This window comes from Nicotiana sylvestris, chromosome 12 (assembly GCF_000393655.2).
Source record: "Nicotiana sylvestris chromosome 12, ASM39365v2, whole genome shotgun sequence".
Taxonomy (NCBI): Eukaryota; Viridiplantae; Streptophyta; class Magnoliopsida; order Solanales; family Solanaceae; genus Nicotiana; species Nicotiana sylvestris.
In genome coordinates, this window is record NC_091068.1 from 104729034 (window position 1) to 104747155 (window position 18122).

Consider the following 18122-nt stretch of genomic DNA (forward strand, 5'->3'; position numbering starts at 1 on the left):
GCATTATCCTTATAATCTCCAAATAATCTTTTACTTGGACTGATGTCAATTACCTTACTACAAATTCAATGTACAATACTTGAGGGTGCAACATCGTCGTAACTTAATACTGCGAAGCGTGACTTCACTGTAATGTAATACTGATGGGTGCAACATTGTCGTAACTTAATACTGCGAAGTGTAACATTATCGTAATATATTACTATTGAGGGTAACATCATCGTATTATATTACTGCAGAGTATAACATCGACATAATACTGTGGGGCGTAACATTATTCCCCCCTTTGGAACATTCGTCCTCGAATGTTGACTGATGCACTTATCAGTTTCATAAACTTATATCTTCCAAATACTTTAGAACTTCCCTTGACATCTAGGCGACTATCCTGTGAATAAGTCCAAAGTCCAGGGAATTCCCCCTCTAGGCCTCCTACTCATACCACAACTTGTAGTCGGAATCCTTCCAATCTCGTAATTGTTGCTACCTTCCATCATGCAGCCTGTACAATTTTGACCTTGTAAGTGTGCCCAATCTCTAGGCTTCATATGTAGAGCTTTATAAGATGTCATTTTGGGCATCTATGGGTATACTGAAGTTCTTCGCTCGGTACTTTGTTGAATTCACAAATATATATATATCCCATCGCATAGGTCTGTTTAGCCATCCGTATGAATTTACTACCATAACTATTACATTAATTTAGTGTTGCTGAGGTCTGCTACCAAATCCCATCTTACTCTCGTTGCTTATTCCATATCTATAAATTTAAGTCCTTTATTGCTTCCTTATTACTGCTCATCTTTAGAATGACGGTCTAATCTCATCTCATACTTTGTGACTTTTGTCCATCCATTGTTGATTCACCTGGTTATTGATATACAATATACCACTGACAACTTGAAACTTCTTACATAATACCTTGCCCCTAGGGCTTACGTTACATCAAGGAATATTCGAAGTAACTTTCCTGATCCACTTAGCGGCGATACTATTCTTCAATAATCATATTCTATAGCATCCCAAGGTGATTCTCTTATATGAGTATTTTAATCCCGTTCATTAGTCACGGTAGGCGCCACTTTCCTTTGAAGTGCTTATAATATTGTTGTGAGACTGTTGTTACATGACCATTTCCTCTTTAGGTCGTTGTGCTTAAGTTGAAGCCTTCTTCCTTATTTCCTCAGCTAGTCTTTCGTTATAGTACTTAGGGAGAACCCTTGACCCTCGTAAAGCTGTGAGCTTATTACGGACCTTTTGATGTCCTTCCTTGCCTATAATTATCCGTAGTTGCTTACCTCTGTGCCCTTGTGCTTGTAGGGTTACTTCAACTGATATTTTGATTGCCTTCCTAGTGGCACATTCTTTTATCCCCGTAACACTCATACGGTATCTTTAACTACCCCAATACCTATTTGAATATATCTCCAGTATTATAATAACATTAATTCAAGGATGAAATCTCCATGTTGGGGTTTACTACATTTATCTTGCATGATCTGCTAATTTGTCTGTAACTTCTTGTCTAGCCATGACTAGGCTCTTCCTGAATCAACTACCAACTATTCATTGACCAATTCTCATATCCATATTCTGCATAATCTCTCTTAGATTATTTCCTTTGTCTAACTTACCTCTTGCACTGGCTCCTTATTTATCAATAACCTTCCAGGCAAGAAACCTTACTTCCTTTTTCTGATATCGTGCTTACGTAACGTTATGGAATCATAACATAACTATAGGATTCGGATAAGTGCAATCTCATCCCTTTCTCATTATTATTGCATTCTTCCTTTATCATTCCATATTCCCCCCTTTAGGGGAGTACTAAGACTTGGAGCTATGACGACCTGCCTATAGATGTTTTTCCTCTCCATTTTTGGCATCCCTTCGCATCATCAATGACCCTTAATCGCCTTACGGTAATCCTTATGTACCAAGGATAACAAAATTCCTCAATCGCAATGGTGGCACTTAGTGTAAGTGGCACATATGGTCTCTTAAGCTTAACTTTGCTCACATTGCTTGCTTTAGGGAAGCGTTTTCCTGAATGACCATCCTCTGAATTTGTCATGGATCTTCTTCTGTTGTCCATTCTATTATTACTGGAACGCAATATGAAATTCTCATGATGCTGACTATTATCAAATCACTCAGTCCCTAATTAATGTTTAGTTTATCTTGTTCCCCAGTCCATACTGATCTCTATTATTCTGGGGTCTAGCTTTTCCTATTTGTAATCACGTTAGAGTCACAAACTTATTTCTTAAAATGAGAATATGACTTCATGGCGTATACTCTTTTGTTGTCCTAAGGCCTGTCACCTCTCGTCTCTTCATTCACTTGACTAGACTGTGTAATACTGTCGTCATTTTTTTTACCAAGCTTTGTCATCCATGTATCACATCTTACTCATAATTTTTTATTAACTTTCTTCTTATTTTCCACTAATCATCTAGGTCTATTGTGTTACTTTGAAAACTTGAACAAAACATTCTTTTGCTTTTGGCTCCCCTTGATCCATCCCTTGGCTCTTTGGGTTGCCCAACATTCTCGTTCTACTAGGGATGAGAGCCATACTAAGGTAATATTTATCCCTTTAAGTCTTCCAGTTACTATCTCTGTAGTACTCATATCTAGCTGTACTATTTTACAATGCATAATCTGGGTGTCTCATAAAGAGATATATTAGCACATTTGCAATATCCTTCGAAAATGTCAACTGACGCGAAAAATTCAGCCATCATATCTTCTTATACTACTTCTGTTAACCCCCATAGGGCATATCTGGAATGGGTGCGACCAATTGTATATACCTCTGTTACCATTGAATATAACTCAAAAAGCTTATGCTCCTCTGCCTCAATTATAAACGTTGTTAACCTTCATTAATTGGGTGCCTCGTACCCTTCTTCATCTTGCTTCTTTTGCTTGTTGAAACTTGTATTTATCTTCTTAATCTCTCATTGTCTTTCATCATAAAGATGGATAGGCATTCTTGCCTCAATGCTTCTTATCAGGAAGCTTACACCTTTCAGTACACCCATGATCTGCTAGAGACCTCACATTTACTTATCGTAGGCATCATACAAAAATTCATTTCCTCTGACTCAGCTTTTCCACAACAATCTCTCTTTCCAACCTTCTTTCCGAATGTAGGTATTGTCATATTATAAATAGGATTTAGGAATTTGAATTTCTATGACTGAGCTCTACCACACGATCTAGAATAAGAAGAAAGAGTAACAATCTTAAATGCCTTGTAGCCTTCTGCTTGTAAGTGTGGAGCATGACACACCCATAAACAATACTCTACTAGACACGGCTTGTAGACTCCCTAGTACAGAACTGCTTTGATACCACTTTTGTCACGACCTAAACCGATGGGCTGTGACGGGCACCCGGTACCTTACTCAACCGAGTACCAATGTAACGTATATTTCTTATTACATCATCATATACACATGACATACGGGCCTAATGGGCCAACATGATCATTTATAAATTCAAAACATAGGCCAACAAGGTCGTACAATCTTTCACGTAAACGACATATGTCTACAAGCCTCTAAGAGTACATAAATGTCAAAAAGGTCAGGACAGAGCCCCATCATACCAAACAACACACGTCTAAATCATACTAACCAAACACGCAACTCCGAAGCAAATGGAGCGCACCAACATCTTCCGCTAAGTTGATAGCCTACTTGGAGGGCTCTCGACCTATCTGTCTGGGCCTGCGGGCATGAAACGCAGCGTCCCCAGGCCAAAAGAGATGTCAGTACGAAATAATGTACCGAGTATGTAAGTCAATATACTGAAAGCTAAACTGAATTGATAATATAATAACTTCGAGTAGCTGGAAGTCAACAATAATCTGAAGACACCCTTGAGGTTGTCAAGTAAAGTTATGCTGCAAAATGAAAACACCCTTTAGTCCTCTCTGATAGGTGTTGTATTTATTGAAATATATCAACAATTAACATTTGGAAATCATACTAACAATTAATGTGCATAAGACATGTAAAATCAAAAGTTTCTTTGTAACTTTGTGCTGAGAACAGTTTGATCTACAATCTCATGAAATCATGTATAATTATCTCTTTGTTTATGCTAATTTTTAGTTTAGTTTTTCGTGTGTTCTTGGTAACAATATTGTAAAATTAAAGAAGAAAAGATTAGTGAATCTTGTAGTATTTCAAAAATTGTTCACGTTATTCAAGATCATTGAAATCGTAATACAATATCTCCAATGCCTCTCGTTAATTATCTGACTGTAGAAAATTTTAGCCTTGGATTAGTTTCACCGTAAAATCTGTAATTAGAGGTTTAATATTTGAGTTCTGGGAATGCTTACCTGCTGATACTGACTCAACTCTCTCAATATAGTAAGTAAAATAGTTGTCCGACCCTATAAGGCTTGGTATTTATATATAACTACTCTATCGTAGTAGGCTCGCTCGTAGGCGCTCGGCCAAACTAGTCTTTGTATCTCGACCAACTGGGCTCGCTCATAAGCGCTCAGCCATAGTAGGCTCAGTATATATATAACTACTATGTCGTAGTAGGCTCGCTCATATGCACTCGGCCATACTAGGCTCTGTGTCTCGACCAATTGGGCTCACTCATAAGCACTCGGCCACAGTAGACTCGGTATATAACTTACCATCTAATCAGAGGTTGCCCAATAGAGGCCTGCCTATATAATTATAGCTGGATAGTAATGAAAATACTGTAATACAATATATGTAGACTCTCTGCTCTCTTGACTGGAAAAGAAAATACTCAACTGAATTTGAAGACCCAATAAGGAGAATATTATAACTTACAATACTAGGAAAATATACGCAATTTGCGAGACTAGCACAATATACGTAAATTTTGGGATGTGAATTTTTCTTTATGGCTCATTAACAAAATCGTGCAATGACAATATCATGCAAAATGAAATAAGGGTTTAACCTTAACATACATGTTCCTTAAATTATTTGATCGAAGTGAAGCTTCTGCTTCCGTAAAATATGTTGGAACGAGAAAACGAAGCTTCTAGTTCTGAAATTAGAATGAACTTTGCTTGAATTTTGTTGGAGTTGAACGAATTTGCTTCAATTGAAGCCTTTGCTTTTGAATTGAAATGTTTATGCCTCAACACTTCTTTTGAACCAAGGACAACAATGATTTTGATAATTGGTAAAGACAGAATGTCTTTGTTTTAACCCCAAGACAAATGCTTTTGAGTCTTATTTTGATAAGACTTCAAGTTATGTTACTGCCACCTACTCAATATTCCATATGAGTCATCCTTAAGTAGTGGCCTTTCTGCCACATTTTCCTTGGGAAGGGATTGAATCTTATCCGCTTATTAGTTAACCGGGTAATGTTTCGTTACCAGGTAATTAATCTATTACCCCCATAATTTAAAAATTATCACAAATTACTTAAAATTCTATTTATTTTCAAAATACTTCATATATACTTTATATATTACACTACCGTGGTCATATGGTACCTTGTATGGTACTAGTCCACAAGTACCGAGTATTTTAGCTCGAGCCGTGTTTTATCCCAACATACCAAACTTGTACGAAAATTTATTTCCTTTGACTTGCTCCCCCTTCACCTTTACTAATCACTTGTGAAATAGCATAATCTTCAAATAATCTTTTACTTGGACTGATGTCAATTACCTTACGACAAATTCAACGTACAATACTTCAGGGTGCAACATCATTGTAACTTAATACTACGAAGCGTGACATCACCGTAATGTAATACTGCTGGGTGCAACATTGTCGTTACTTAATAATGTGAAGCGTAACATTACTGTAATATATTACTGCTGAGGGTAACATCATCGTAATATATTACTGCAGAGTATAACATCGACATAATACTGCGGGGCGTAACACTCATCTTAGCAACCCGTGGTATGACTTGTCTCCTGCCCTTCCTGTCTCACAACTCTAAGGGGAGCATAAGGGTGTTTCCCTTTTAATCCAATCAACGCCAAATGTGGGACATCTCTAGATCTTATAATGAACTCGTCGGTGGGGAACTAATCGAACATCCACTAAACCTGGTCCTCAGTCAACTTGTTGAAAAATTGCACCTACCCTACAGCATCCTTAGGTTGATCGAACATGTTTGGAATGTAAGTCATCCTTTTAGGGTAAAGGAAGGCTATGTGGTCATTTCACGGCCTTTGTTGAAACTCTTGGTGATATTAATCCATTTGGAGATGTTCTAACAGCCATACTTGTAATAGCAAATTGCAACCCTCAAAGAATCTGGAGCGTTCCAAGGCCCGGTACATATTTGCAATGATTATAGGGACAATAGTATATGTCTACCCCTCGATCCCGTCCATCAGAGTTTTGGCTACCATGGCCAGCCTAGTATGGATTCTATCCCCTTGGATTGGGAATATGCCCAAGAAGCACACAATGAACATGAAGACCCTGTGATGAACCCAGCCCAAAGAGGTGATTTAGAACTCATCATCAAAAATACGGTAAGAGCTACTGTGACCATATCTTTCATAAAGGAAATCATAAGGTATGTAAGAGTTTTTCAGGCACTCCAAATCGTCATTTTTCTTCAGCCCCATCATCTTAAGGAACCCTCTAGTGGTGCAATTTTCAGGTGCTAGCAGACCAGGGCTATCCCAAGGCAACCCAGCAAATACCCATATTTCTTCTAAAAGGGGAGTCATTTCTATGTCTCCAAAACGGAACACAGCCCTTTCCTTATCCCAAAACAGAGTAGCAGCCTCGATTAGCATCTTGTTTGGTTGAAGATCCAGTAGTGATGGAGAATTACATAAGACTCTTTTCACATGATTTTGGTCACTTGAGGGAATGTCCCTCCACCAGTCTATCAAAAGTGGAGGTATGCTACTGACCATACCGAATCTGGGGACTTCGTGCCTCATTTCTGCAAAACAAGAGAAAGTTAGGCCCTTTCCCCTCCAGGTTCGTCTATTTATACAGTAATGATTAGCATATTGGCACTTATTTCTCCAAATTAATGCACACAATCGTGGTTACGTCCGTTGGGATTGTGGAAAACCCGATGGACTTTTGGATGAGGCTTGTCTTAAAGGGTTATTATGCGAACAACATATTAACTCGGCTAGGTTTGACCATGATGCATGTACAATTAATCAGAGTAAGGATGCTATAGAGGTCTAGACTGGGACCCTTAAGCATAACAACTTGAGGGGTAAAGGTAAGGAACTGTCGAACGCACCGCTGATCCACTAGTTTTACCGCAAATACACCTTTCCGACTTTAAATGGTGATATATAGGAAGAGCGCAAACACTCATCAAACGTTGCTATAGGATTGATTATGCACGAGTGGAATATGATGTTGAGCATGATTTATGCAACAATAAATAGCATGTTGTCAAGTATTTGCATGTAAAAAATGATAAATGCAGTATTTAAATAATTGAAAGACAGTTATGGAAAAAGAAAACAAAGAGACAAGTCGGTTTCAGGAAAATAAAGAAATCATAAATGCTTGAAAATAAGCAGTTAAATTCAAATAAGGGGGAGGGTGCACGGGATAGAGCATGTTTGGACTAATTCACAAAAATAAGTTCGTTATGGTAAGAGCCTAAAATATCCCCAGCAGAGTCGACATGCTATCACGCCCCCTTTTCTCCTCGCGGGGGTCTGGGTTTTGACATTAATAGGGGACCAATTCATTTCCTTTTGTGAATTGGGTATTTGAAGAGTCGACACCTAACGGATTATGGTGCATTAAGCCACCTAGAGCGATTAACTCATGTAACTAGGTTGCATTACCAGAGATTAGGGTAAGGGATTGAAATAACCTTGAGGGGAAGGTGTTAGGCACCCCTCGCGGTCCACAACAGTGGGTCCCGACCGAACTTGAACTAAGTGAATTAGTCATTTTAACAAGTAAATAATTTCAACACATATTTGCAAATAAAGGTAGTTTTCACATTTTAAATACATATATGATCAAGAAAATTCAGATAATGAAAGTAAGAGAGGTTTGGACAACTCACATGCATATGTAAAGGAAAGGAAATTTAGAGAATTTAAACACGTAGGGGAATTGGGAAAGGGAAGTCCTAAGTTGATTAGCCTACAGGATCATACCCACACAATGCACAGTAATCACTCCTCAATGAGAGGGGCTACACGTTGCATTAGCGTACAGGTCATCATATTCTTTTACTACCCATTACCCTCCCCTTAGTAGTTATATAAGAGAGTTTAATTAATGACCTCTAAGCGTGCTGCTACTCGTCCCTTCCTTGTGGTCCTGGAGGAGTTTAGGACCTCTAAATCTGGGCAGTTCTAGACAGCCTAAGGTATTTAAAAGGAAAAATCTAGGTGACAAGCAAAGAACATATAGGACAATCAAATAGGGAAAAGCAGTTAGGCTCATGTTACCTCCACATATACATAAGCGATAAGCAACACATCTCAAACAACTAACTTTGAATAAGTTCAGAAAGTCTAGGAACATGATATCTAGATGAAAATCACAAACAGAACATGCAGCATTTGTTTTAAGGAAAGTGGAAGAATCCTAACCAGTTTGCCTACTGGTTTTATAGCCTGTAAGACTTAAGCAGTTCATACACAATAAAAATGCAATTTCCAGTTTTATATAAGGACATTAATCACCATAGGCTTGCCTAGGCGTGGGGACTATGCGTAGTCGCAATTACAGGAACTGTCTGAATAGTTGAGATTGTTCAACCTATGAGCATGTTGATCTAGGCGATACAGGTTATAACAAGTGCTTTATTTGTATTTTAAGACATGATGCATATGTGTGAGGCTGTTTAAATCTTTTTACAACCAGTTATTTATTTCAATCGAAATAGACATGTTCAACGAAATGCAAACATAATTCCTAAAAGACATGGTATCTAATGCATACAGGAGTGATAGTTTTGTTAAGACAAGATTATTATCCTAGGATCAAGATCTCTAAGTGACAATACTTGTGCAAAATTAAAGCATGGAATAGTGATATATGGCATGTAGTATGCTGAAGCCATAAACGTGAAGGTCCTAAAATCATGTTATCTAATGCACAAGATCATCATGGTTTAAATGCAAATGAACACATTGTCCTAGAACATGGATTCTAATATAGATTTGCAGAACACAAAACCTATAGCATGTTTTCTACCCAGTTTTACCCACTGTACCATGCAACTACCCTCCCTTTTTACTAGTCACCCCAATATATGTTTACAATTAATTATTACAGACCAATGATTGAATAAATTACATAAATAAAACATAAATTAAGCTATAGGGAGCTTGAAGTAGGCCCAAAGCAAATCTTGGTGTACCAAGCCTTCAACAGTCTCAAATGCCAAGGATTTCATAGCCAATTTCATGTCCAGGTGTGTTAGAGTTCCCTAAGGACCTCAAAGATCCCGGGCAGTGCTTACACCTAGACTTTTCATGATAAGGATTGAGTAAGTGCAGTGTGGAAGAGCCAGCCCAGATATGCTAGAGTTCAGAGAAATCTCAAAGATCGCTAAGCAGTACACATACTAGAGGGGCAGGACTTAATAACCTAAGAGTAAGCAAGAGTGCATAATTTTGAAAAGGTTTTGGTAAACAGTATAAAGAGGACTCGTAGGAGTGAAAGATTTTCTGAAAAACCAGAACTAATTTGGTGGTAAAACAGCTTGAGAAAAGTATGAAAACACTTTGAAGTCAGAACACAAATCATAGAACAACCAGATTCAGAAAAACTTGGCAAACAGATAGGAGAGATGAGTTGGGGACACATAGAATACACCTTAGTGTATAGGGGAGCACATAAACAACAGTATGCACAAAATTCTCAAGGGTTCTACAGAACTAATAAGTTAGCTATAAGGTAGGTGATTGAGACATAGAGAAAGGATCACAATAAAGTCACATTGAAAACACGTGAACATTGGACAAAATCAACAACACAACTAGAGTTATCATGAGAGACTAGATGACTTAGCATGAGCAAAGCAGAATGGGCAAGAACTCAAATGGATAGGCTAGGCAAATATCAAAAAATGTTCATAGCGTAGATATGCTGAACAAAACAAGATTTAGACATGCTAGATAAATAGTAGATAGAAAAGCATAATTTAGACATGCTAATCACATATTGAACTAGACAGTGTTAGGCATGCTAGGCAAGACAGTAAACAGGACCAAGAATGGCACTCATAACTGATGAATTAAGGCGGTAATGAAACACATAGGGTTCAGATTCTAAAATTTAATCAGAGGCATACCAGCTAGGAAGAAGAACACAGAATGTAGAGCAAAGATTGTGCTACGGTTAGCCTTGGCTTTCAGCCGGCTAAGCCTAATGTTCATGTCCAGGAGTGAGAATAGAGGAGAGTATATATAGTAATCAAGAGTTATCAGAATAAGGTAAAGAATCAATTATGTAGCAATTAGGAAAATTTACAGAATTAGTCATACGTAAAATCAGTAAAATCTCCCCTAATCAAGGGGTAATCAATCAACGGTGAAGAGTAGGACAAATATTTAAGGAAAGAAATCAAGTAGGAATTAGGTACAGAGTAGTTAATTAGGGGTGAATAAACAGGAGTTCAATTAAGGAAACAATTAATAAGAATCATCAAGTATCGCAGTTAATTCAACTAAGGCAAGAAACTAAATAAGGTTACAAATAAAGGAATAATTAAGGCTCAGCATATAAGTTTTAACGAAACAAATTAGTAAATCAAGAATTCAAAATAACACTGATTTAAGGAGAAAAACAGGTTTTCCATGAATAGATAAACATAATGAATATAAAGACATAGAATTAGTCGAGAAATTGGACCAAGGAACCTTAGTAGAGGTACATTAGGGTAAAATCACAAGATATTCAATATCGGCGATTAGAGAGAATTTGGGAGGAGGATAGGTGAATGTCGGCGGGTGAGAGGAGAGAAAATGAGAGGTTTGGGGGGCGCATTAGGGTTTAATTATGGTAGGGAAAATCTGGACCGCTGATCAAAATGATCAACGGCCAGGATTAGCCAAGGTATTGGGTCGGGTGAATTCATATTGGGCCTAGGGTTTTGAGCTGGTTTTTGGTTTAATATTAAGGAGGTTTTGGGCTGGTATTAAAAGGGTTAAGTTTGAAAATAAAAAAGGCTATTTGTTAAATACCTAGGTATTTGAACAAAAATTATTTTATAAAATAATTAACAATGAGAAAAAATAATTTTCATGCACGGGGATACTTTAAAATAATTATTAAATATTTTAAAAATATATCGGGCTAATTTATGGTAAAATAATGTAGTGATGTATGCATGAGCTATAATTGGAAAATTATTGCAATTGTAACCAAAAGATTTAAATCTGGCCACTTATGAAGTAATTAGGACCTAATAAGACCATAAATAGTAATATTAAATCAAGAAATATTTTAAAACATTTGTGATACAATTTTGTAATTATTTATATGAATTAAATACTGAGATAAATTAATTTTAAAATGTAAAAATTATGAAAAAATACCAAGTGATGCTAATGCGTAGTTTTAAAGGTATATATGCATTTTAAAAATATTATAGGAAAAAATTGGGTATCAATAGAGACGTGAGCCCAGAGAGGTTTTTTGGGCAATTTTTTCCAATTTCTTGCCTTAGCTTTGATTTCATTAGCTAGATTGGTTTCTTATAGTTATATTTATGTTATGTAATTGGTTTTGGCTAGATTTGGGCCATTCGAAGTCGGATATTCGTGGAAAGAGCATTGTGACGGATTGATTTGAGCTTGGTTCAAGGTAAGTGGCTTATCTAACCTTGTGGGAGGAACTCCCCTTAGGATTTGGTACTATTTTGATATGTGAGCGCCGTCTATATGAGGTGATGAGTACGTAAATGGGCTATTTGATGTAAAACTCCGTTTTCACGAATAGCATGCCTACGTGTTTTAACTGCCTATCTGAACTCTGTGCAGTATGTTTAGTGAAATTTACCTGCTTTCCTTGATTTGAACTTAGTATAAATTGTAGGTTTTCTTGCTGTAACTGTTATTTTTGTTGGTTGAGCTGCATATTTACTTTGGGACTACGGAATGGTATTCCGGTAGATCCCCATGTACTGCATATTTACTTTGGGGCTATGGAACGGTATTCTGGGAGATCCCCCTGTTCTGCATATTTACTTTGGGACTACGGAACGGTATTCTGGGAGATCGCCCTACACATTTATGTTTGGGACAACGAGATGGTATCACTCGTACACTAAACATAGGCCGACCAGGCCATACACTCTTTCATATACATGACATATGCCTACAAGCCTCTAAGAGTACATAAATGTCATAAGGCCGGGATAGGGCCCCGACATACCAATCAATACATGTCTAAATCATACTAACAAAATAAGCAACTCCAGAGCAAATAGAGCGCACCAACATCTTCCGTTGAGATGATAGCCTACTTGGAAGACCCTCAACCTATCTATCGGGACCTGCGGGCATGAAACGTAGCGTCCCTAGGCAAAAAGGACGTCAGTACAAATAATGTACCGAAATGTAAGAAATGAAAATCAGTAAACAATAGACATGAGAGAAACATGGAGTAAAAGACTCGACATGTAAGTCTGGATAACTCTGTAAATTATTTGATACTTATAGTATCATGCATATGTGTATGAATGTCATGTCATGCATAGGTACATGTGTTCATAACATCATCAAGCCTCTGAGGGCATCCCATCATATCATCTCAGCCATTGTGGGCAAAATCATCAACGTATGCCAACTGATCAGGTAGTGGTGCGTATATAATGCCGTAACCTTTTCCCACATCTCATATACATATGTATACATATATACGCGTATATAATGCTATCTGGTCATGTTTCAATGTACATGAATGCAATGCATGAGAAATACGTCAATACAATCTCTCAGAATTATCATAAGACCATTATGCCTCTGATTAATATCATGAAATAAACTTTATGAACTTACGTATTTTTTGAGACCCATGAACAAACGATAGAATAATAAGACATATGGGAATTCAAGAACATAGGCACCTCTAATACTTCTATGAATAGAGTTATTTATGGAAGTTGTGCATTTACTCGTTTCGTTTGTATCGTATGGATCATGCCAAAAGGAAAGAAGAGATAGCCTTAACATACCTGAGTCGATCCTCTTGACAATCCCTCTAACACACGTCAATTGTAATAACACATGACAGCAGATCGAAGTAGGAAAAAATTCGTATGATATTCTTGAGAAAGATTCCACCGTACTCACTTAGAATCGCAAAATTCCATTGCTATTACGCAGTGAAATTTCGTATGAAATTTATGCAGAAGCAAAATCACGCCTTCTCTGATTTCTACGAAAGTACTGCTACAAAAACTACCGCGTCTTTCAAACTCTAACCACTTCATAACACGGCATTTTCAACTATATTATCCGCTTTTGCTTACCAATTACACTATTCCCATCTACCACAAAAAACCAAAACAGACGTGTATATATATTCATCTTCATCCACTAAAGGATCATCCTCATACCAATTTTTGCTACAAATACTTAATAGAAACACAGAAATTTTAAGTTACTGCATTTCTTGTTTTCCTTAAGGTGCTATGCCACAATCCCATTTCAACGGAGCCTATTATGGCCCTTCCATTCCGCCACCAACCAAAACCTACCACCGTAGTCGCGGTGGCAGCAGCTGCAACCCATGTAGCTGCCTCTGCAGTTGCATTTGCAATTGCATCTGCCAAATTATCTTCACCCTTCTCATCATCATTGGAGTCATTGCATTGGTTCTATGGCTCGTTCTTCGTCCTAACAAAGTCAAATTCTACGTGACTGATGCCATGTTGACTCAGTTCGAATTGTCCACCACAAACAACACTATTCACTATGATCTTGCTCTCAACATGACTATTAGAAACCCCAACAAGCGTATTGGAATTTACTACGATTCAATTGAAGCTAGAGCTTTGTATCAAGGGGAGAGATTTGCTAGTAAAATTTTGGAACCATTTTATCAGGGTCACAAGAATACTAGCAGCTTGCATTCAGTGTTCAAAGGTCAAACCTTGGTTCTACTGGGAGACAGAGAGAAATCCAATTATAATAATGAGAAAAATTCAGGAGTATATGAGATGGAAGTGAAGCTTTACATGCGGATAAGACTAAAATTTGGTCGGATAAAAACACGCAAAATTAAGCCAAAGATTGAGTGTGATTTCAAGGTTCCTCTGGAATCTAATGGCAGATCATCATCTGCTAATTTCGAGGAAACCAGATGCCATCTTGATTGGTAGTTTTCATCTCTTTTTTGTTTGTTCATAGATTTATTTGTTTTCATATATTCTTTAGACTAGTTAATTAGTCAAATATTTTTTTTTAATTATTTGAATTTAATTGATAGTTGATATAGAAGAATAAGAAAATTTTATAGTACCATAAATAAGAAACAAATGTATTCTCTTTGTCTAATTTTACTTGTTTACTATACTAAAAAAAATATCTACTTTTATTTGTCCAGTTTGATTTTTGAGAAATCCAAAAGACATTCTACCATTTTACATCTACACCATAGATCAAGGGGTGTCTAATAAAATATTAATTAGGGATAATATAGTAAAATATACTAAGGGAGTATTATATAAAACGTACATTTCCACAAAAAAAAAGGTAACACACGCATGCATACACGTTTATTCCTCACTAAATAGTCTATTCAACACGTAGAAAATTGTTATGTCTGTTTACGTTCTATTTCTAATTAAATATTGTTCATACTCCCTCCGTTCACTCTTATTATACTAAAAATATATTTTTACTTTTATTTGTTCACTATACTAAATCACGAGAAAGACAATTTTTTTTCCTGTTTTACCTTTATCATTAACTACTCGTTCCCCAAAACTTTTGAAGATGCTATCATTATTATGAGTAAAATTGTAAAATACATACTTCATTTATTTTTTCTTAAAGGAGTATAAAGTCAAAAGTGGACAACTAAAAGTGAATGGAGGGAATAAATAATATTAAAAATAATGGAATAAAATTAATTAAGCAAAGAAAAGGTAAAATTGTCTCTTTTTAGTTAACATCTTCGGAGTAATTGTAAGTTTTTCTGTACATCGAGTAAAATGTATAATCATTTTATAAGTTGATCATAATAAAAATGTCTACGTACACTCATATTTCTATTTTATTTTCATTTTTGTAAAGAAAAAAGTTATGTAAGGGTATACTAAAAGATCTTGATGCATTAGATAATTATACCCAAAGAAAAAAATAAAAAAACTAATTGGATGAGATCTTCTAAAGAGGAAACGGTTCTGCAATTTTTTTCTTTTCTTTAAACATGTGCTAGTTATTAGAGGGTAAGATGTAAACTCTTTTTTTTTATTTCTCACCCGATATTCGATACTCACATTGGAGCCCGACTAATCCGGATTCGCACCGAAAAATTCCACATTGGGGTAAAGCGCTCCCTAACATTGGGGTAAGATGTAAACTCAAAATGGCAAGAGTTGCATGAAAAAGAAAAAGAAAGAGAGAACGACAAACACTTTTTTCTTCGATATTTTATCATAACATTAAATATTAACTTTATGATTATTGCTCTTTCCGTATATATGCATAATCATTAGCAGAAGAACAGCATAATATGAACACCCAAAGAAGCAACTGCAAAAAAAGACAAATTTATCAAAAAAAAATATGATAAAAAGGAGAAGAAAATTTGAAGTCATCCACATACAAAATAATAAAATCAGAGTTTAAAGCATGAGAAACCTGCAAATCATATACAACTTTTGCTCGTGTATATGGGCAACTTTGTTATCGATTTGCCTTCAGATGTTGGAGTCTTCATTATACGAAAATCTATCAAACACAAAAGAACAAAATTAATTAAAAACCCATCAGTATTAGCAATGTGTTAACTCAATATACCGCCACATCCTAATTTATAAACAGAAATTAAATAGCAAAAGTTAAAACGAAAGAATCAAACCGAAAGGGACAAAATAATGGAAGCAGACATACCACATTCAAAAATGCAAGAATAATGAAAAAATGTGAATGTTACGTTCTTCCAAGTCTTCTTCGTAACAGTTCCTCTTCTTCCTTATTCTTTTTCAAGTTTCTTTCCTATTTTTCTGATGGTGGCTTATGGGATTTATAGTTGATAGAAAAATTTGTGAGGCTTTTAAAGTTCTAAGAGAAACGGTTCTTTATTAGTAAGGCATTTCGATCGGCTTTGAATAGGTGAAAACGATTGTTTATTGAAACTGATCTTTACACATTGATTTATTTATGAGGAATTGATGTGTAATAGACGTGACTTTTCGGTCTTTTAGTATGGACCAAACATTACAGAGGCGATTTTTGGGTTTTTTAAAAATCAACATATGGAGAAAATAATAAAAAATTGAGGAAAAAGATAAATACAAATTCTGACTTTAGAGGCTGCCACATCACCTCTTTAATGTCCCTCAATTATATATATAAAGATTATTAGCCTTTCTGTTTTTCCGATGTTTAGAGTTAGCATTCACGGACATACATATGTTATTTGGTTAATATCGTTGTGAAACAAATAAATAATATGTTTCTTTTTCTTTTTAAACATGCTGACAGTCCATTATTATCACCAGGATGATGCTTACATTCGTTGTTTCAATTTGGACGCTTATTAGAGTTCTGTAGGTGGGTCAAGAAGATGCCAAATTCAAATTTATAATTATAATAATGTTGTCCTTTTCATTTCAAATAGAGTTAAAAAATAAAGGTCAATTTGCTCATTAGATAATTAATGCATATTACCATGATTGTGTGGAATCTCCTACCTTCAAGTTGACATGGCTAAATAGTACAAAAAATTGGATATACTTAGGTTTTTGTCACGACCCAAAACCTAACCCGTCGTGATGGCGCCTATCGTGAAACTAGGTCAGCCTCAACTCAACAATCAACACGACAATAATAAGTTTGAAAATATTTACGAAAGCTTTTAACAGTTAAAGAACTATTTGAAACATAAGAAATTCCAAGAATAGATACAATCCAGGCCAAAATCGGGTGTCACTGAGTGCATGAGCGTCTAAGGAAAATACATAGTCTATTATAATATCTAAGGGAGCCACTGAAATACAACTGAAAAGCAAGCTGGAGAGTCAAGGCCTGCGAATGCCGTGCAGATACCTCAATAATCTCCTTAGTCAGAAGCCTCGATCAACAACCGCCATTGGATCCCAAAAGTGCCTGAATCTGCACACAAGATGCATGGGGTAATGTGAGTACACCAACTCAGTAAGTAACAAGTCAACCCTTTAGACTGATAGGTAGTGACGAACCAAACCTCAACAGGTAATACAATTAAACTGTACAGAAAAGTAGGCATGCTTGCAGTTCAAGCATAAAACTCAACAGTAAATGAATACAATCTGAACAGTACGGAGTATAAAGCTCAACAAATCTCTATGTACCAATGCATGGAAAGCATAAAAAATATATAATGTACCTCCGCTCACAAGTGCCCAACCACTCGATACAGTATATGGCCATCCGGCCCAAGGAAGATCCATCCCGGAATATATATATACATATCACTGACCGCAGTCATCCAGTACCAAGGAAGGCCATTCCAGCCCTATGGAGAAGATCCATCTCCAGGTATAAATACTTCGGACAAGATCCATGTCCAGGGAAGATCCATCCCTCAATATCATCAACTGCGCTCACTGGGGGTGTAAAGACTCCGGAGGGGCTCCTTTCAGCCCAAGCGCTATAACAAGCTAACGAAGGCATAATCAATATCCCGCTGTGGCGTGCAGCCCCATCCCATACTATCACTCAATATCAGGCTCTCGGGCTCACTCACTCATCACTCTCCAGTCTCACACACACGGGCTCAAAATGTCATGATACTAGCCCGAACAATGATATGATATGCCAAATAACAATAATCGAGACTGAGGCATGATATAATATGCATGAACATGACTGAGTATAGAATATCAATAAAGCTAATGATATGACAGCAAGAAACGACCTCTCGGGTCTCAATAGTATTGACGTGAAGCCTTAACATGATAATTAGTATGATTTATAG

The 18122-nt window shown here is 36.4% G+C and overlaps 1 protein-coding gene and 1 long non-coding RNA gene across 3 annotated transcripts; one reads left to right on the forward strand and one right to left on the reverse strand.

Annotated features, from left to right (window-relative positions):
• Positions 1–12253: 12253 nt before the first annotated feature.
• Positions 12254–16247, reverse strand: LOC104236250 (uncharacterized). 2 transcript variants are annotated; one of them, XR_713378.2, is made up of 3 exons: positions 16055–16172; positions 15803–15892; positions 12254–12510 (listed from the first exon to the last, which is right to left on the reverse strand). It is a non-coding gene; the product is annotated as an uncharacterized lncRNA (long non-coding RNA). The 2 variants fall into 2 exon arrangements; XR_011404587.1 differs by lacking the exon at positions 12254–12510 and adding an exon at positions 15560–15694 and having other exon boundaries at positions 16055–16247.
• LOC104236249 (NDR1/HIN1-like protein 3) lies at positions 13543–14418 on the forward strand. Its single transcript, XM_070165599.1, has one exon. It carries the CDS (start codon positions 13627–13629, stop codon positions 14314–14316), a length of 690 nt encoding a protein of 229 aa, XP_070021700.1. The 5' UTR covers positions 13543–13626; the 3' UTR covers positions 14317–14418.
• Positions 16248–18122: the final 1875 nt, after the last annotated feature.